The 21,619-nt window shown below is 44.1% G+C and overlaps 1 protein-coding gene across 1 annotated transcript in view; it reads left to right on the top strand.

Moving 5' to 3' along the window:
- The window catches only part of LOC142592614 (uncharacterized), a 189,827-nt gene that overhangs the window by 117,451 nt on the left and 50,757 nt on the right, over positions 1-21,619 (top strand). Inside the window, exons 18-22 of the mRNA XM_075704154.1 lie at positions 3,748-3,877; positions 7,364-7,518; positions 10,098-10,248; positions 11,095-11,226; positions 15,578-15,802. Coding sequence (XP_075560269.1) covers positions 3,748-3,877; positions 7,364-7,518; positions 10,098-10,248; positions 11,095-11,226; positions 15,578-15,802 — 793 coding nt within the window. The remainder of the gene's footprint in view (positions 1-3,747; positions 3,878-7,363; positions 7,519-10,097; positions 10,249-11,094; positions 11,227-15,577; positions 15,803-21,619) is intronic.

Raw genomic sequence — 21,619 nt, 5'->3', positions numbered from 1 at the left:
TTGTGTGGTGGAGATTCTACCATCTTCTAAAATACTCCTTTGAGCAGGAGACATGTGGTATGACGCACTGTCCGATGTGACGTGTGGGATGTGGGAAACATGGTCGCTTGGAACCTCCTGCAACCTGCCGGGATCTTGCTGGGTTGACTGTTAGCACCACAAGGCGTAGTCAGAATGTATGCGTAATTGTACCGCGTGTCTCTTGCTTTTAGGCTTAAAGCTTGTTGCTTGAGTGTGCTGCGGATGAAACAGTTGCACAGAAGACATGGACCAGTATAATGCAAAGATCTCTCTTGCTCAATTCTATTCTTATTGTCCACCTCCCACGACTGACCAGTTGTGGTGATAAAGTAGGTGGACTGCTGTTTGGATTTTTTGTTTGGTTTGGTTTGTTTGGATTTTTTGTTTGGTTTGAACAAACAAACCAGTTTGGTTTGTTTGTTCGCACATTATTTGCGTGTTCACGCAAATAATGTGCGAACTGGAGGAGTGGGGCATCTGGCTTTTCACTGCAGAAAACATGGATGCAGCCCCATTTATAAACAGTGCACGGTGATAGGAAGAAGCCCGACGCAAACAACACGTGAGATAATTGAAGCGGCGAAGATCGCTAGTTTGGGGAGCGCTTGTGTTAGCGCGCCTTCAATTGATCTTTCAAAAAAAGAATTCGATTTTTTAAATGTGACACAGAGGGTGGCCTGATGGAGATGACATTTTAATCTTGCAATTACAAAAAATTTTTTTTGGCTATGCATGGTCGTTTTTCATCTTCAAAATCATCCTACACGTGTCTCGTTGCTGTCTCATCTTACTAAAAATAAATACATATGCGCATGTGTACGGTGGTGTCTGTTCCCTATATATATGTGTACCGCTTCGTGGAATAAAACAATTGTTGGAAGTTAGCGCTGTGTCCGCGTCTTGCCACTGTCCTTCATCCCTCTTCGTGCGCTAAAAAACCTCAGTTATGAACCAACACGCCATAACCTACGCTCTTCCGAGAATCTCTTGTTTGTGTACATAAATACTTGTGCACTCTTTGGCAGTACTGTTTTCTCTGCACCTTAATGGAAGCTGGAGGGGCAATGCTGTCTTTTCTGCGCAGTCTTTAAATTAAATTGGTTGTCACCAAGATGGCTGGCCTTGTTGGCAGCCTGCCAGCATCTAGCCTAACACCAGGCTAGGTACACTTGTGCCTGTCAGCAGTGTCAGGCACTTGCTCTCATGTGACACTTCAAATCTTGTCCTTGATTAGCAGATTACCGTACACTTCTTAGTTAACTGTACAGTAACCAGAAGAGAAGTGGAGGTCTGAATGTTAAGACTGGCCCAGTACTGTACTAAATACATCGAAATAAAACTTTAATGAACTGTTGGAACATTGTGACATGACTAAGGCAATGACAAGAAAGCGACAGCATGCTGCACAGACTGCAATGCTGAACCAACTCGCCCAACTAGCTGTGTTGACTAACAAGTAAAGTTTATTGTGATCTGGCTGTTTTTTTTTTCATTTTTCTTCTTTCCTTTTTCTCTCCACTGACTTTTTGTTTTACTTTATTTCATTGTTTTGTCTTTGTTCGCCTTTGAGGCACACATTGCCTTTGTTAGTTTGGGTTGTGATTGTGTGACGCTTTGCTTCATATTTATGCTCCATCTTTCAGTTGATAAATTTCAGTGGTTTACTGAGCTCCGCGTTTAGTCCGCTTCTTTTCATTGCCTTGATCTCATAGTTCTGCATCAGTCATAAAGTAAGACCCACACATTGCACACCAAAAAACCCTGCATTAGGTGTTGGCAACTATCATTGTGGTGAGCAGAACGAGTGAAGAGACGTCAGTGAGTGAAGCTAGCAGAGGCCCAGCTTTTCCTGTCTCTGACATCAATGTGCTGTTGGCAGACACAGACACATTCGGTGCATTGGACACACATAGGTTGATTTGTTGTGTGTTTGTAGCACTATGTGTTGTTCCAGGTATCTTCTCTGTTCATGTGTTTGTGAATGTGCTACAATTTGAAAGGGACCTACCAACAAGCATACTTAATCACTCGCAACACATTTGTCACGAGTACCGATGAGGTCTGCACATCTTAGTGCTCTGGTCAACTTATGATTGACAATCATGGGTGATTTTGCCAATCATATCACTTCTTTTTCACTAAAAGTGTGTGACTGTTCAAAGCAAAGTGAAATTCCGCTTATTCAAGTCCAGTTAATTCAATTTTTTGGTCAATTCGAACTTGATCAAAAGTCTCCACTGTCACGATTACGTTTCTGTGGGTCAAAACCACTGTTATCTTGTCCCAGAGATTGGCTTTCCCTGCGTAATTTGAACTTGACTGGTCAACATGTCCACGGCTGATCCCAGTCGTTACCCCGCTGGCTTCAGCGTCTGCCTTGCAAGTGCTTGGAGATGTTGCCTCCAACTAAAATGCTTACTTTTGGCCTGCGTTCAGCAAATTTCAAAGCAATAATGAGTTTTTACCATATTTAGCCAATTCTATCAAGCATTTTTTTCGCTTTGTAAGGAATATGCCTGCGCATTACAGTTGGATATGAAACCGAAACCGTGTCTGTGGTGTTTAGCGACAGTCTAGTGTTAGAGCCAGCATCATCACCCTCGTCACCGCAAGATGGCAGCAGAACAACTGTTCACGTAGGATGGCAAGGGCAATGAGCCACTTTTGGGCTTTCATTATGATAGCTCATTTATAAGATTAGTTATTCACATGTTTTTGGCACTCTGCGGACTTGCAATTATAGCAAGCCGAACTTGTGAAGCTGTTATTCTAGGTGTGGACCACTATCATGTCTACGATTGAAGCAGAGTGGTTCCAGAAATGCAGAATATCTATGCAATGGTCTGCAAAGTGGGCCACATGGTGTAGTCCATAGACAGCGGTATAAACCTGTGTGGCATTGATGACAGTGGACATTAAGTGTAAATTTATGTTCTGTGAAGGTAAACACTACACAGTCCATATTAATTCTTTTTGTGAGAATCAGATGCATGTTACATTATTTTGTGTTATGAAATTAGGTGTGTGTTAGATTAGTGTAAACATGTCTTTTTCTGCTGTGAAACAATAGTAAACAAGTGTCACGAGTTTTGGGGGTGCATTTGAATCAAGTGAATTCTGCAGGGGTGTTGAATCCTGTTTATGTCTCTTCTTTTGATTCAGCCCATTGGCTAATTCAATTGATTATGTCTGCCATGTCAAGGTTGAATCAACAAAAGTTGACGATATTGAATAGGAATGACATACCTCGTTTTTCAAGAGTAATAGTTTGGACAATTGTGTAGTATTTTCTCCCTTTGAATATTTGATCATTAGGTTACTGCTAGTACACTACTTGAGCCTACCAGCCAACAAAAGTCAGCGTGCGGGGTCTGCCATCTTTTTCAAGTGCTTGTTGTGAGCAAACCAGAAAATATGAGGCCTTTTATCTTTTTGCCCCTTCGAAAGGGACTCAGCTGAACAGACTCGCAAATAATGCTGCACATGTTCAAGGAACCTAGCTCTCTTTCTGTGCCGGTTTCCCTGTCCATGTTTCTCTCTTACCATTTCTTCTTTAGTTTCAGGAACTGGAAACTGTCAAGTATTTGATTCAGCGTTCAAGCACTGTGTAGCGTTTGTTGAAACGTTCGGATGTGGTTCAGTTCGAAACTGTTTGAACACTCCTGCTTGTCCCTGTTGCCAGGCTCTCTTTGTAAAACTTGTGCACACCTGATGCTGTGTGTGCAGATTGGGCCACCGGGAGAGCCACAAGGAGATCCTGGGTGTCACCTGTGTCGAGGTGCTCGACAACCTGCGGGTCAAGGTGTCGCAGGTGGCCTGCGGCACCCACCACACCCTTTTCAACACCGACGCAGGCGTGAGTGCTACTCGGCCTAACGTGATTGGTGCCTTGAGGGCCAGCGCTCTCCCAATTCCTACCAGTCGAACACAAACATTTAATCGTCTCTTGTACGTATAGCTTAGGGGGGCTCTATTACTAATGTTGGGTGTGTACTTGCAATGCAATAAAGGCAGTGATGTGATTGTTGTGATTGTTCTGATTGTTTTGATGTGCAACATTTTGTACATTTAAGTTGTTGTTTTATGTGTGCCACGTGTTTTTCATGCCTACTGCCTCAGACCTATAAATTTTTATTCACGTCACAAAATATATAAAAAAGTGAGGAATAAAAGCCACCGTTTAGGCAGCTTGATGAGTTCTCACCCATGTAACATGAGCAGCAGTTGCAAAGAGTAACATAAAATGAATGCAATGCAGTGAACATAATGGCAAGTTGAGCTCATTGTTTGATCAGATACATCTCACGGGCAATGACGAACAAATTTAAGTCACCTGCGTTTTTACTCTGACAGCTTTAAAAAAATTTGCATGTGCACGTTTATCTGCATTAATCAACAAAACACTTTGAATACTTGTTTTCCTGGTAGGTTTAGATGTTTACTTGCCAACATAGGATGAAACTAATTCACATCTTTGTAGCAGCTTGCTTCTCTGATGGCACGCTGTGCTCATGGCAGTGTCTTCTTCTTCCTCCTCTTTTTTTTTTTGTCTGGACAAGACAAGTCAGTAAGCAAATCAGGCATTGTCATCTTGCTGTGAAATTCTAGAAAAGATAAAGCAGTGGTATGCACTTTAAAATCGGCTTTAAAATTGGCTTAATAAAGATCCAGATGACTGTGTACTTGTCAGTTTACTTCTGTTTTCAGATGTTGACTTCAGAGGGCGATAAGTAGCATGGGTAGAGGAATGGCCTGTGATATTGGTGCAATTGCTGTAGCAAATGAATCCAACAGACACTGGAGCCGAGGAAAGCCTAGTGGAAATAAATTTCTTTTTTTTAATTTACATATAAAAATAAACGGAAGAAGGAAAATGAAACCAGACAAAAATACACATCAAAAGGCGACAAGAAATTGTGAAGGATCTTGCACATCTGTCCCAATGGATGACAGTGGTGCTGGTTAATATACCAGCGCTAAGTCCATCACACATACAGAATGCCCAAGGAAGTGGATGAAGGAAGAGCCACTGCCATAACTCAATTGGCAGAGAAATGGTCCCCATCACACAGGCATTGCCTGTGTGATGGGGACCATTGTGGGCTTCTCTCCCACTGACAGCGAGCTGTCTTTAATTTACCTTCTTGCTATTTTTTTTACATCTTAATTTAATAAAAAACACAGCTATCTTCCCCTTTGCTTCTGTGGCTTCATTTTCTATTGGCTTTCTTCGATTGTTACTGAATTGAAACCCAGATATAACGAACCTGCATATAACAAAACATGGGGCCTAGTAACAGAGGAAATCTAAAATATTTGTAGCTGATATTAGAATGTAATGAGTCGCATATTTTCCAGATGATAAGTTGCACTTTAGTATAAGTTGCACCCCCATTTCTTTGTGAGTTTCGAAGGAAAAATTGGTATGCAAGTATATAAGATGCACCTTATTTCGATCGGCGTAATGAAATTATGCACACATCGCTAGATGCCAAACTTGTCCATTGCAGAGCCCTAAATTTCCATAAACAAAATTTTTATTGGCCACAAATTCTAGCAAAAAAAAAAAAAAAGCTTCAACCTGCACTCCTCTTACATGCAGTAAACCAACATTTACTGCACTTTACTTGAAGCCATCGAAGGCCTTGTCTTCTGATGCACTGTCAGAAACTTCAGCCACTTCGTCTGGCAGCACCGCTGGATAACCGTTGTCGGCCTCTGAATAACTTTGTCAGCCTCTGAATAACTTTGTCAGCCTCTGAACATCGGCCCTGCCATATGGTGTGCTTGATATGAACCCGCAAGTGGTCACAATGGGCCTGAGCCGGCCTGAGCACATGCATATAGAAAGCAAAATGGCGCCCCGATACCACAAGCGCTGCAGCTTCTCATGCAGGGTACTGCTGATGAAGATAGCCAAATGATGCTTTTTGTAATGGGTATTTCTCGCGCACCACAACGTAACAGTAAAAACTTGCAGCACCTTTTAACTATTTACTGTGCCAGTTGTGCGGGTTCAATTTTTTGTTTAAGAAAAGCTAAACTGTAACAACAAACTCTAGCATCACCTCCAATCATGGGGACACCTACATCATAGAGGCCTTCACTGCTGCCACCGTGTTGCCTATACAGTGAGCCCTAAAAGCTAACATCTCTACCAAAGGTCACTGCACTGTTAATTCAAGGTTCGATTTCATTCAAGATGCTGCTGTGTATGATTTATTGTACTCGAAATAATAAACAAGAAGAAATATCCCACACATACTGGTTGCACCAGCACGCACGCTTTCATGCATATATATATATGTATAAGTTGCACATTGCATAAGATGCGCTGATAAAATTTTTCTTAGGAAGCCACAATATATAGTAGAGTGGAAAATATGCTATATACTTATACAGCCAACTCTTGTTACAACGAACTCTGATAATACGACAAAAAACATCCGTTTAATTCGAAGTCCGTAATATCCAAAAACGGCTCACTTCCGAAACTTTCGTCGTGATGTTTAACAACTTTATTGCAAAGAGTGAGTGACGAATGTCCAAACTAAAAAGCACAAAAAGTCAGTTTCGCCCGAAATGCGAAGCATCGATTGTGATAGCAAATTAAGCAAGATAAGCGCGACAGCAGCAGTGAGCTATTTGACTTTCATGCTGTCTCTCGCTTCAACGCGAATTGAACGTTGAAAGCACAGCCCATACAAAGCTACCAGCACTGGGCGCACTTTGTCTGCATTGCAGATCGCTTTCAAGATATGGTGCCCGTGCTGTAAGCAGCAGCTGCCGGAGTAGAACCCCCCTCTCTCTCGCCTCTACACCCCCTTCCTCCCCACGTCTCGTGCGCGAAATATTGAGCCGTGATTGTCAGCTGACCCTCGCAAGTCAGTTGTCAGCTCATGTCGATGTGGCAAAAGTATGTCTTATATGCCAGATTTTGCAAAAGATTGGCACTAATTTCATCCGATAATCCGTTGTAGTGCGGTCCGTTAAAAGCGAACTTCGTTGCTATAATAAAATAGGCAGCGCAAAGTAAGACTAAAATATGTTCTGTTATATCTGAAAGTCTCTTGTATGTGGCTCTGTTGTAACGACCATAGACTGTGATTAATATAGGATGAAATGAGGGTGCCCTTGTGTCAGATGGAACTTTCTTATAAAGTATAAGTTCTACTATGGCTATAAATCGAGCGCCTTGGTTTTCCTGATCCTTCTTGCTGGTGCAGTTTTGGCAAACTCTTGTGCCACAGAAGGGGGGCTGAATGCAAGACAGGTGAACATCCAGTGCTTTGTGAGTAGTTAGCGTCTGGCTTGACTGATTGGCGGTTGCTGGTTGTTGCAGGTGTTTTCATGTGGTTCATCGCGCTACGGCCAGCTGGGCCTGGGCGACCTGCAGAGAACTTGGGTGCCACACCTGGTCGACACCCTCGCTGGCAGAGAAGTAATCAAGGTGGCCGCAGGACTCTACCATTCGCTGGCAGTCACCAAGGATGGCAGGTATGGTATCACCGTCATCTAAGCCTTGGCACACTCGCTCAAACTTGAAGGGGCACACTGAATTACTTTAAACTCATGCCACGTAGGCAAGTCGTCAAGTAGAGGTGAAAACTGGGCTAGTCGGTACATGTTTTAGACGTTGCAAAGACAGTGCCAACTATAAGACATTGCGGAAGAGGAACATACAGGACGAGTGCTTACAACTGAAAGCGTATTTGAAAAAAAAAAATTTTCATTATAAGAGCAATGGTAAACATATGCACATCTGCGCGCAAGCTGTAAATAGCCACTTGCACCACCTTGCAAAAAAAAAAAAACAAGCTAGAAGCAGATACTAAGGTGTCAGATTGTGCACTGTTTTATCTACAACGTGGGTATTTGTGCAGAAATGCAATTTCCTTGGTCCTTCGTAATATATTAATTGAATTTTTGTACAGAGAACCATTTTGTGGATCAAACTGCATTATCTGTACTACTGCATTAAACTGCATTACCGCAACCAGAAGGGGAACCGCATCTGAAGCCAAAGAAGAGAAAACTGATTAGTGTCCCTAAACTTTGGCCATGCTGAGCCACCGTAAATGTGATTGTGGCAGCCGTAATAAACAGTAACATCTTCTCTTTGCCAACCTTGGAGGTTGCAGACGACGTGTGTGCACCGGTGAGTGGAAACACGATTTCAAATGGCTGTGGGCGACCCCATAGAGATTGCAGCACCTCTCAACAACCATTGGTGTCGAATGTGCGGGAAATATTAAACGTAAGATCCGTGCTGTACATGTACGTCAAAAACCTTCAAAGGTAAATACCCTAAGAAAATGCATATTCCTCATCTAAATGCTCAAACTACACCGAGAATAGGTATATTCAAGGAAAACAAAAAATATTTCACTGGAACTTTTTCAGCAATAAGAGGGAAACACCAGGCAATACACTGGAAGCAAGCTTCACCCCAGACCACCTATGGCTCTGTGTGTAATTTGTACAGACAGTTCCCGTCGTGTGTAAACCACAGGTGTACCACGCTGCGTTTGTTTTATTTTTCCTATGCGATGCCACTGCAACCGGGGATCTTGCATCAGTCTGTCTCCTTTGAATGTGCTTTCAAAAAAATGCAAGTCGATTGCCAGTGTTCTTCCTCATCTTGTGTTTCTTCTCTCATCCAACTAATGATGCTTGCTGCCTGTGGTACTATAGTGTTGGCCGAAGACATTTATCCGGAAACTCTGTACTCAACACTGAAGCTCAGCAAGATATTTTTTTTAGTGTGTTGCCCAACACGCAACACTCGTCTTCGAAAACTTTACTTTAGGAGCTCTATCAGCATACTTGGGAATGGAGACATCGTTTTGCTCGGCAACCACTGAAGCAAATTTGATGAGGTTTGTTGCATTTAAAAGAAAAAGTTAATATCTACTGACCATAGGGAGTCGATTTTGTCTTTAGGGTATCCATTTTATTGTTACAAACATTGTCTATAGTTGCAAAATTTGAGCAAATGGAAGCATCAAGATAGCAACTTTGTAACTCTGGAATAAAAACATCAAGAGATTCTGTAAAGTGAGCATATTGAGACATATAAAGCAGACGAAATTGATGTACGTACATCAACCTGAAATACATACCACTAATTTGTGAGTAGAACTTTTGTGAAATCTTTGTAAGCATTGTAACAATTTCGCAAAAATCTGTAAACTGTTACATTGTATCTGGCCACTCCAGATGCACTAGCAGTTGCGGCTTACAAAACTGCAATATTTGTTTTTGGTGGGAAGTTATGGATTTGTAAATGTTATGCTTCAGTTTACTTTTCAGCAATATTTGTAAATAATTCTAGGCCCCAGATGAAAACTTCACTTGCTAAAGTTGGTACAATCCAGCCATCTTTCTTAAATGCAACAGTCTTCGTTGAAATAAGTTCAGCAGTTGTATAATGACAACATTTCGGTATTTTACTGGCATTTTAATAGGGCAATCATAGTTGTCATCGAGCTAAAGCTTGCTCCTCAATCTTTAAATCCCCTCTCCTAAACAATGTTTGGCAGAAAATGTTCCAGCATTTCTTGGTAGCAACTGCCTGTCTTTTTACATGTGGCTACAGCATTCCACATAAACTAAAACTGAAGCATTGCATCAATATAACATGTGCGGAAACATAAGTATGATAATGCATATGATGTTTAATCTGAGAAAACTGACAAACACAAATCTCCTTGTCGAAATGTTGGCTCAGTGACATCTCTTGTTTGAGCACTGTCAATCACTTCGAGTTTGCATCTTCCTGGGAAGCTTTATCTTGTTTGAAAATGTACATGGGAAATAGCTCAAAACACACCAAACATTTCATGTTCGAGTTATTGTGTTTCACTTGCTCAGAACTGTGCTATCACTGAAATGTTCTCCACCCCCAAAAGTAAGCATCAGTGGATGAATCATGCAAGTGTCATTTGCACTGGTGAATGTGGAAAGGAAAGGGTGCCTTCCTGTTCGTGTTCTTGTGGTCGCTTTTTATTTTGGCGTAATGGTGCATCACATCCTAACGTGCATTCTCATTTTACTTTCTTTTACGAATGACTCAGCCTGTTCACCTGGGGCTGGGGAGTACATGGCCAGCTCGGCCACGGTGGCTGTGCTGACGAGAGGCAGCCTCGAGAAGTGGCCAGCCTGGTCGACCACAAGGTCGTCGATGCCTACGGAGGCTGCGGTCACTCGGTCGCCTTGACCTCCGAGGTGGGTCAGTCCATCCTAAACGGTGCTGTATGGGGTGCTGTTTTCCAGTTTTGTTGTTCTCTTATGTGTAAATGGATCGTTGCCATTCAGCAATTATGTTTGTTTGCCCATTTGTTTGCTGCTGTATTGCAGTGCTGTTGCTTCTCTCTAGATTAATGCTGCCAAGGACATTTTGGTTATTACATAAACAAATCAGTGCGGCGTGACGGGATGGACGTGGGAAAAAATTACTCTGTACCTGAACAGCCATTGAATCCTATGAATTGGAGGGTTCACCATTTGGCTCCCTTGTCGGACAAATTGTCCCATTTGTCTTTTCATGGGAGTCAGAATTTGTCCGAAAAAGAGAATGAGACAAGTGACAAGCCTTGCTGCGGCTGCACTGTCTAATCTCGTCTTTTTGCCCTATTCCCGAGTATTCTTGTAGATGAGTACTGACAAGCACCCTCCCCCGTTTTTACTGCTCATTGCGTTCACTGGTTGGCCCAGTCCTTTTTTCCTTTCTTCAGGCTCACTGTCATGGCACACTGACTGAAAATGAACCTACTGAAGTTCTTTTCGCACGACCAGTACATGGCTGCAGAGGGAGAATGTAACACACATGCAGCACTGTCTGAGTGCCTTGTTCTTCCTTTGCATCCATGTGCTGGTTGCTGGACCGTAAAGCCTGCACGATGACATACTCACAAGCCCAAATCTTAATGCTGATCAACTGAAGTTTGCCCAACTTTTTCTTACCTTTTGTTTCGTGTTGTGTTAGCTTGAAGACACATCTTGTGGACCGAATCTTCATGAACTTGCAGCCACCTGTGCACAATGTCTCTGTGTTTTCCTGTTCTTGTGCAGGGGGTGGTGTTCACCTTTGGGTGCAACCTGTTTGGCCAGCTGGGCTTGGGCCGGTCGCCCAAAAGGAGTAGCCCCCAGAGAGTTGACCTGGGCGAGCCCGTGCGCCTGCTCTGCTCGGGCTTTTTCCAAGTGGTAGGTCAGGCAGCACACGCTACTGTAAAACTCTGTAATTTCACAGCCCCACTAGTTCGGGAGTTGGGGACTCTGGGCATATTCACAGCTTCTAATTTCCCCTATGTGCCGTATGGCTTGCTTGTGCCGCAAGACTCCTTTGTGTTTTTTTGAATACAGGGTCTTCTTTGGTGAATTACCACCACTTTCCCGTTTTGAGTAGTATTTTACAGTCTATAAGTTGCACCTTTGTATAAGTTGAACCCCCCTCAAAAGGGCAGTTTTTCCGAAGAAATAAAAAACGTATATAAGTCGCACCACTGTATTAGATGCACCTGTTCATTTGGTAAGTGATTTTTAAAAAATACAGTGACGTTTCACTTCGTGAACACGGGTCACACAAATATGTATCAGTGCCATACCTATAATGATATGGGCATTCCAGGTGCATCTCTGCCATCGTGGTCGTTGCGATGTTCCGTGCAAAGTCTAAGGGCAACAACATCGTCCCTGCGCGCCGTATACTGTATGTGTGAGTGAAAGCGTGCGACGGTGAGCTGAATCGCACATGAGGGAGGAAAGTGGGAAGGCAGCTTGGGAGGGAGGTGGGTTGGCTTGCATTCTTGTAGCAACTGAGTAGTTAGCGCAGTGGCATGCGCCGCATCTTAAAAGCGATCTGCAGATGTGACGACTTCGGAGTCAGTTGACTCATGGTCGGCCTGCTGCCGCTTGCATTGCCGCTTCATCCTTTTCACACGGCACTCGGAAACTCGATCACGAGAAAAACCCGGTACCTTCTCAACCCAAATTTGCCCGGAAGGCATTGTCTTTGATCAACTTCAACTAGAGGTTGAATCACCTTCCAAGTTCCTTCTTTTTTAAATAATTTCTCTCTTTTTTAAACAGTGCAGTCTAATGTCACAGGTGTTTTTCACACATGACTTCAATGGCATCACTTGTTGTCCAAGGGGTGCATCAGCCTGCCTGCACAAGACCAATTTGTGTGGCTGCGTGCAAAAAGCTTGTCTTTTTTTTTTTTTCACAGAATCTCGTTTCTGGTGTACCGTCAGCTTGTGCCGCCGTGTAAATTGAATGTGTTATGTTTTAGGCACTACACACAGCACAACTAGCCGGTGAAAATAAAAATTTTTGGTTTTCAGCATAATGTCCATATTTCTTCCTCAAAGTTTTCGTGTGCCCTTGAATTTTTGCAGTATTTTTCGGGCCATGTAATTCACGTAAATTAAGAGTGTGCAAGGATAAAGGGCTTTACAGCAAAAATGCCCAACATAACATGACAAAGTAACCAAATAACTAAGGAACGAGAACTTCACTGTTCAGTGAAATTTGCTGTTTGTTGCAATAATTGGTGCAGGATAAAGGGCATTACAGTAAAATGCCCAACATAACATGACAAAGTAACCAAATAACTAAGGAACGAGAACTTCACTGTTCAGTGAAATTTGCTGTTTGTTGCAATAATTGGTGCAGGATTGTCAGGAAGAGTACTAGCACAGAGACTTGCAGGGTATTGCAACAGCGACAAGGCAGACAGGATGAAGGATGCCAACAACTGCTTTTAATTAGCTTGCTAGAGGACCACATATATCGCGGACATGAAGTATTGTTGTAATCACGCAATGCTGACATTTGTGACTGCTGCTCCTTGCGTTGCACATTGTAGCTGGTATTGACGCTCAACACGTGCATCCTTGTTACCGCTGTGTTGTTAATTTTTGCATGAGCATTCTTTTTTGCAATCATGCTTTCTTGTTCTTTTGTCCCTGTATTAAGCTTATTTGTTAATTTATTGACTTACATTATATTACTGTGTATCAGCAGACTCAAATCATAAGGTGACCTGTAGAAATATTGTCACGTGGTAGTGACGGTTAAGAAGGCAGCAAAACTGTGATTAACGAAACGAGCGTTTTATTGGGCGAACTTGTGCCCTCAAAAACAGGCTACACTCGAAGAATAACGGTAGCGGCGAACACACTCGGTGATCGTCGAAAATCTGATCAGCGGGTCAAACGCGTCGGCTTTTATACAGCAGTCGTCGAATGTTCCAGACTAATCGTTGGTACCCGTGTGCCTTCCACAAAGTTCTACACCATTCGTGTCAGGCGAATAAATCAGATAACACAAGGTTCGGCGACAACAGAGAGCGGATAGAAGCATCGATAACTTTCCAGAAACTTCGGATACATTCAGGCGCGTCCCGCGCTGTGCGATAACATTTGTTAAGCGGCGAAACGTGGTTGCCTGATAAAGATAAGTACACGTGTCAATACCCCCCTCTTAAAAAGCATCGACCCGATGCTGCAAACAAACAAAAGTAATAAAGAAAAGTACTCGTAGCAAAAAAACAACAAAATAAGGAAGCTCGTCAGGGTCCGTAAAAGGGTTTAAGGCGCACCACTTGGACCACTTCAGATTGTGCGTGGCGCCGCTGTGAGTGTGAAATGCCGTCTGGCACGACCTCATAGTCCAGTGCGCCAATACGTCGGATGACCTTGTAGGGTCCGAAATAGCGTCGCAGTAGTTTCTCACTGAGTCCTCGTCGGCAAATCAGGGTTCATACCCAAACACGGTCGCCGGGCTGGTTCTCGACGAAGCGTCGTCGGAGGTTGTAGTGTCGGCTGTCGGTCCTCTGCTGGTACTTGATCCGTAGGCGGATCAAGTACCAGTATCGGCAAAGTATGCATGCTGCAGCTTGTCGTCGGAGTCCCACTTGTTAAAAGTCGCAATTCGTTCGTAGGTTTCCAGCCAGGATTCCGGGTCTTCAGTCGCTGCTCCATGGAAGGTGGGTGGGTCCCGAGGTTGTTGTAGGAGAACGGGGGACACTGGGGCAGCCATTGGGGTTGTCTTGACCACGATCTTCTTTGTCGACTCGGGTAGAAGTCCGTGCTCTGGGGGCAGACCTTGCAGTCTGCAGCTAGCACGCTGGTCTTGGGCGACGTTGGTTTTGTTCTCGGGCTTCGGGCTTGGATCGCGGCTTTGCGGGGGCGTTCGGTACATGAACGCACTAGCACCTCCACCAGGTGTCACGTGGTAGTGATGGTTAAGAAGGCAGCAAAACTGTGATTAACGAAACGAGCGTTTTATTGGGCGAACTTGTGCCCTCAAAAACAGGCTACACTCGAAGAATAACGGTAGCGGCGAACACACTCGGTGATCGTCGAAAATCTGATCAGCGGGTCAAACGCGTCGGCTTTTATACAGCAGTCATCGAATGTTCCAGGCTAATCGTTGGGACCAGCGTGCCTTCCACAAAGTTCTACACCATTCGCATCAGGCGATGAAATCAGAAACACAAGGTTCGGCGACAACAGAGAGCGGATAGAAGCATCGATAACCTTCCAGAAACTTCGGATACATTCAGGCGCGTCCCGCACTGTGCCATAACATTTGTTAAGCGGTGAAACGTGGTCGCCCGATAATGATAAGTACACGTGTCAATATAGTTGTCCCATACTTTTACGTTGTTCACTGCACGCCACTATCATGTATAGACTACTTTCACTCTGATCGTGTGGGCGCTGTCATGTTTCATCACATGCTTACGTGTCCATTCCTTGCCTCAGCTGCCTCCATGTTTACCATAGATGTGCACGATGCCAGTGCAGCTCATAAAAGCTCTGTTTTGGCAGATATCATAGATGGTGACTGAGTGGACAACAAGAAGCTTTGGCCACGGCTTCAGAGGACACGTAAGCGTGTTCGGAGCTCATTAAACCTTGGTCAGACAGCATGAGTAGCGTATGCGGGGCTTGTACTAAAAGCAGGGCCAGAAGTGTATTTCAAGCTGTCCAAACTTTCCACTTACGAATTAAAGTACGATCGGTGTGTTTCTTTTTTTCATTCTTTATTTTTGCCTGGGAGTGGCAGAGTCCTTTGGAGTGTTTTGTGTTTGGTGGCAGCGGTAAGGTTCACCCCACCTCTCTTCTCAATACCTCAACCATCTTCCCACACTCCAGCAAGGTGACAGAGTCACTCTTTCTTAAATAAAATTATTTTACTCATTCATTTCTATGTACTACTTGCTACTACTACTATGCTACTGTTGCTTTTACTTGTTAACTCTCGTAATTGTCTCATACAGAATAACCTGATGAAATCTTGGGCTATGTGACCTCCTTCTCTATCCCAAATACCTGTAATCATACTGAAACCTATGATAATTTCTGGTTGAGGTTGGTTGGTTGGTCTTTGCTGTCCCAATGAATGCGTACCAGTTGCAGCTAGTGCCTGTGTGTCTGCGTTTGCCTTCTTCTCCATGCCAGTCTCTTGTCGATTTGTTCCCAAGGTGAACGTGTACCAGCCTACTTAGATGTCAGTTTGTTTCACTCAAGGAGTGTCGTCTGTGCAGCTGGCACTGCTGTCGTCGGGGCGTCTGCTGACGTGGGGAGCCAACCCACAGAGCCTGCGGCTGCAGGCGCAGTCGTCACGTCGCTCGCGCCTCCAGGCAGTGGTGGCGCAGAACGAGCTGCTCTCCTCGCTCGCGGGGGGACCCCACGGGGGCAACCTGCGACACCCGGTCTCGGCAGCTGCCACCGGAGCCCTCCCTACTGCCGGCACCAGCCCCGTGGCGCAGGTGTGCTTACAACTGCCAAACTTGAACATTTAATTTCATTTTCCATCTGCACAGCGTACTGATGACAGAGGGACCACACGTAAAAAGCCACTAATTTTGCTTGGCTAGGTCTGCGTACCCTACCAGTTGGCAACATGTATCGGAAATGCATTGTCGTTACGCCGAAGAATGGAACTTCCAAAAATGCTCGGAAAGGATTTAACTATACTCCGTTCCATACATAGCAGTCGACGCTGTGGAGGCTAGAGAGACTTCTTGCAGTGGCTTCGTTCACACTTGTATATAGTTCGATGTTTTTTGACCGCATTGTGCACAACTGTTTTTTTATATAGGCTCATTATTGGGTGAAACAAGTTTTAATCCTTAGAAACAAACACACGCATTGCTTTAGATCATTTTTATTTTTGTTCTTCTTTTCGGGCTTTTTGTTTACAATCTGTCACGAGGAGCCTCACATGCATGCTCGCGCGAGCGAACGCTGTTGGTGTGCAGCAAAGCATAGACGAACCACGCAGAGTGATAACTTTTCTTGACCGAATTTCTTTCGTAGCTTCCACAGTGTTGACTACTATTTATGGAATGAAGTATAGAGGTGTGCAAAAACTTGAATATTCGATTTCAAATCAAATAGTGAATGTTTGAATAATTCAATTCACGAATCAAATATATAATATTCAATTTCTCAAATATTCAATTTTTCAAATATTGGTACCTTCGATTTATGACCCGGCCGTGGTCGGTGCCATGATGCGTGCACCCATGGTGCGCAGCCGTTGTCGGTACATGGTTCGACCAGGTTGACAGAGCAAACAACAAATTCAGCGCTTGTGGAAATCACGGAAGCATGTGTGAAGATGGGACAATTTAGCCACCGCAAGGCAGGCTGATCACATCGAATGAGTGAGTTCAGAGTTCACGCACGCAGATTCGTGCAGTTCATAGCTTTCTGCTCACATGCAAACACACAGACAAACTTGGCTTGCGTGTTCGCGGTAGTTGGTGGCTGGTCTACCGTGGACCAGAACGCCCCTTCAACGGCCGTCAATCTGACCTGTACACGTGACCTTGCAACCAGTGACTGAGGAGCTACCCGTAAGAACATATTAGCGACAAGCTTTCTGCGACGATTTGCGGCCCGTTATAAAATCGCCTGGCGGCAAATTTTCGTCGCGGTCTTAACATTTACCACATTGTCTAACCTTTCAGGCCTAATTGGAGCTGCGTTATCGAGTGTCGGTGACTAAAGTTACGGTTACTGAATCGATGCAGATCTATTGACAGCGGTCGCATGACTCTCAGTATTGCCTCCTTTACTAGATGTCTGCTGCATGAGCAAAAAACCAGCTGCCTAACCCTTTCCTTTTCCCCTCTGCATTAGCGTCGGTCATGAGCACCACATGTGGCTGGCAGAACCACCGAGAACTACCTTGCATGGCTTCCAGAATCCTTGTCACGTGTGCACACCGACCTCGAAGCCCATTAACGTCACTCATAGCTCAGCATATATTTGCAGGCTTTACAGGCGACAGTTATTCTAGAGCCATGCAACCAACCCAGCGCTTTAAAAAGCGCACCCAAAGAATTGTGCCGACTGATGTTTCACTGTTGTACCGACCACATAAACACCAAGCGCTGGGTCACCAGTCGTTGGCACCACCTGCAGTGATAGTGTCGGCCGTGAATGCCACCTCATGACGCTAGTTCACAACTGACGGCAGGCCCGTTGTGCTGGGTGCTCGAGCCATTCTGTAGGCATCTAGTAAAGGAGGCAGCGCCCTCAGATAGCCGACAAACTGCCTCACCAATGAAAGTGAATGCACGATGGGACTGTTTCGTGTTTATGGCTGCCATCTTTGCAAAATACTGCACGGTGGCCCCTCGTTCTGAGCGCCATGTTCATAGGTGTACAACGGTCTCTTTTCGTAGCTTTGCTCGAAAGTATCATGTGACAACGCTCTGACCCCTGTTTGCAGACGCATTCACCAAAACAGCAGAATGTGGAGCGAAGAAAATAGAAGGGGCTGGACGTAGCGCAAACTTGCCGTGGACCCCCGATTTGAGAACTCATTACGGTCGACGCTTGCAGCGCTGATGACCGTGCAGAGTGGTGCCGAGGAACGTGATGCACTTTCCCCACTTTTGTCTGTCTTGCATGTTGGCCTTAACGAGCTGACGATACTCACAAAAACCACCTGCCATAAAGATGGAAGAACCCTCCTGTTTTATGGAGGAAAACCGGAAAGCAATGCTTCCTAAGCAATAGAAGATTGCCATTTAGTACAGTATGGCCCACTGTTAAACTGAAAAGCCCATTGACATTTAGGACAGCTTTGCTACTTCAGCTTCCGAGGGAAGAAAGCATTTAATTTTCTTTGACAGACATTCTACTGATAAAAGAATGTTTTTCAGACCTTCACATATAAACTGAGTTGTCATCAGCACTGGCATACTAATTTGGTGTTACTTTTAGTAAGAGTAGAGCATACTATGCATCTCGATTCACAGGTGCCTAAGTTACTGATAGCTAGCAAGATTCTAGTAATGTGATCAGCCTCCTAATCAAATGCAGCATTGTGTTTATTGCACACAATTTGGAGGCATAAAAGTTTGTGTTAAATTTTTTGATATTTGATATTCAGTTCGATATTCGGCTTTTTTTTCTTCTTGATTTGATTTGATATTCTGTTTGAAACCTACCATTCTGTATTCGCACACCCCTAGGTTTAACGCCTGTATTTGGCAAACTTATGCCCAGCCATTGCCTCCTTAATGAGATGCCTGTGGAATGGCTCGTCGTCCCAGCGCAATGGGCCTACCCTCAGTTTTGAACAAGCTTCGCAAGGTGTAATTTGCAGCTGGCACTATCATTACAGGCAGCGCGTAGTGCCAACAACTGGTGACCTTGCGCACGATGGTCAGTACCATGGTGGTACCACAATTGGCACAATCGTGTGGCTGTGCTTTTTAAAAGTTCGTTGTCTGGCTCTATAATAGCTGTCGTCTGCAATGCTTCAACACATACGCTGAGTAATCATCGAGGTTAATGGGCTTTGAGATTAGCCTGCATGTGCAATGAAGGTTTCGGAAGCCACGTGAGTTTGTGCCCAGTGGTGCTGCCAGCCGCATGTGGTGCTCACGACCGGCACTAGTGGAGAGGAGAAAAGGGAAAGGGTGGGGCATCTGGCTTTCTGCTCATGTGGCAGGCATCTAGTTAAGGAAGAAATGGCCCAGCAAAGCAAAGAACATACAAAGCACTACGAACACAACGAGCACAGTCGTCGATTGTTGAAAATCTCATCTACAGGTCAAGCGTGTCGGCTATTTGCGCATGTCTAGTTGTAAATTCCTGTGCAATTGCTGGCGCTCGCTTGTATTCTGGAGTGTACAACACTATTTGTGTTCTTATTCACAAGGTTTTGATTACACAAGGTTTGGCGACAACATATGGAATAGGCAACGGCATTTGAGGAAGTTCTGATACAGAAAAACCCATCTTGCACTGTGCATTAGCTTTTAATGTTTGTTAGTCTGCAAGAAATGGTTACCAGAAAAAGACAAACTGGTACAGATGTCAGTATATCAATGCGACACACACACACACACACACACACACACACACACACACACACACACACACACACACACACACACACACACACACACACACACACACACACACACACACACACACACACACACACACACACACACACACACACACACACACACACACACACACACACACACACACACACACACACACACACACACACACACACACACACACACACACACACACACACACACACACACACACACACACACACACACACACACACACACACACACACACACACACACACACACACACACACACACACACACACACACACACACACACACACACACACACACACACACACACACACACACACACACACACACACACACACACACACACACACACACACACACACACACACACACACACACACACACACACACACACACACACACACACACACACACACACACACACACACACACACACACACACACACACACACACACACACACACACACACACACACACACACACACACACACACACACACACACACACACACACACACACACACACACACACACACACACACACACACACACACACACACACACACACACACACACACACACACACACACACGTGTAAACACATACAGCCATGAACAGAAGAGTATGGACCACAGGCTCATCAAAAAACTTTATTCATAATTGATATACACAAACTGAAATTTATGAGTCCACTGAGAAGTTTGTAGTGCCAAGTATTGGCTGCAGTCCTCACAATTTCAGGTTGCATTCGTAGGCTGAGAAGAAAATTGGCTTTATTGTGACATCCATTTTTGCCACTTTTGAAATCCACTTTTGCCCACGGGTGTACATAATATATGTTACTACTGGCACAATATTCATACAGTATATATGTGTTCAGGCAATGTGTAGTTTCAGTAATGTTATTTTTGCACTGCAGTAAACACTGATAAAAATTCATAACTGATAAACAATGCAGGTTATGGGAAAGTTAGAATAATATAAGAATACAGAACAAATTAAATACTTCAGGCTCCAAACAAACATCAGCAAAAATACATAACTGAATACGAGAGTACAATTGCACTTTTTGATTGCGTAATGTGAAAACGACTGCCACAGTTTATCACAACCTTTGCTCCCACACATGGCAAGTCATAGATTGCGAGTTAAAAAAAAAATTAAATTATGGAGTTTTACGGGCCAAAAGCACTTTCTGATTATGAGGCACGCTATAGTGGAGGACTCCGGGAATTTCGACCAGCTGGGGTTCTTTAACGTGCACCTAAATCTAAGTACACGGGTGTTTTTGCATTTCACCCCCATCGAAATGCGGCCGCCGTGGCCGGGATTTGATCCCGTGACCTCGTGCTCAGCAGCCCAACACCATAGCCACTGAGCAACCACGGCGGGTAGATTGCGAGTTGTGGTTTAGTGTGTTCACAATGCTTAGTCTTATCAGCCCCAAAAATGGTGTACAGCAATAATATTCATGACAAAATGAGGACACATCATAGTAGAAAAATAGGCTGCAGTTTCAGATGTATAGTTCAAAACTTTTTCTGGTTGTGTACATTGACTTTGGACATAATATGGCGCCTTCAAACACTTGGTAAGTGTGAGTGTTGTCCACTGCGTGTGTAGCTACAGATGACCTACAGTAACACCACTTCAGCCTTCCTGTTCTAATGCACAGCAGCAGCAGTAAAATACTCTGTCAAGGCGATATGTGGCTATTACAAAATAACGGTTCTGATGAAGTTGTAGCATGTCTTCAGCTTCATTATAACAAGGTCTGACATTACTTGTGTGAAAGAAACAAAGTTAGAGTGATCTTTCTATCTGTGTACCATAGTTACCCAGGTAAAGACAGGGGCAACTGAAGATCACCGAGAGAAACATCCTCCTTACAGGGGACATAGTTGAATAACAGTGAAACAATGCATAACTTTTGCCTGAAATTACACAAATGAAAACGAAAAAAGAAATAATTGCAGTTCCGCTCGATAAGTGAAGCACCGATTGCGATAACAAATTAGTAGATAGCTGTACGAAGTAAGCTAAATTAACAATTATAGAGTGTGTAAGCGGGACTCAACGAGGATGTAGAAAGAAACAGACACACATAGACAGCGCTGTCTTTGTGTGTTTGCTTCTTTCTAAGTCCTTGTTCAGTCGTGCTTACACATTCTATCATGGATTCAAATCAACTAGCCCGTCAAC

The sequence above is a fragment of the Dermacentor variabilis genome, chromosome 9 (assembly GCF_050947875.1).
Source record: "Dermacentor variabilis isolate Ectoservices chromosome 9, ASM5094787v1, whole genome shotgun sequence".
Classification (NCBI taxonomy): Eukaryota; Metazoa; Arthropoda; class Arachnida; order Ixodida; family Ixodidae; genus Dermacentor; species Dermacentor variabilis.
The sequence above is the reverse complement of the archived record's forward strand: the minus strand, read 5'-3'. Positions and strand labels throughout refer to the sequence as shown.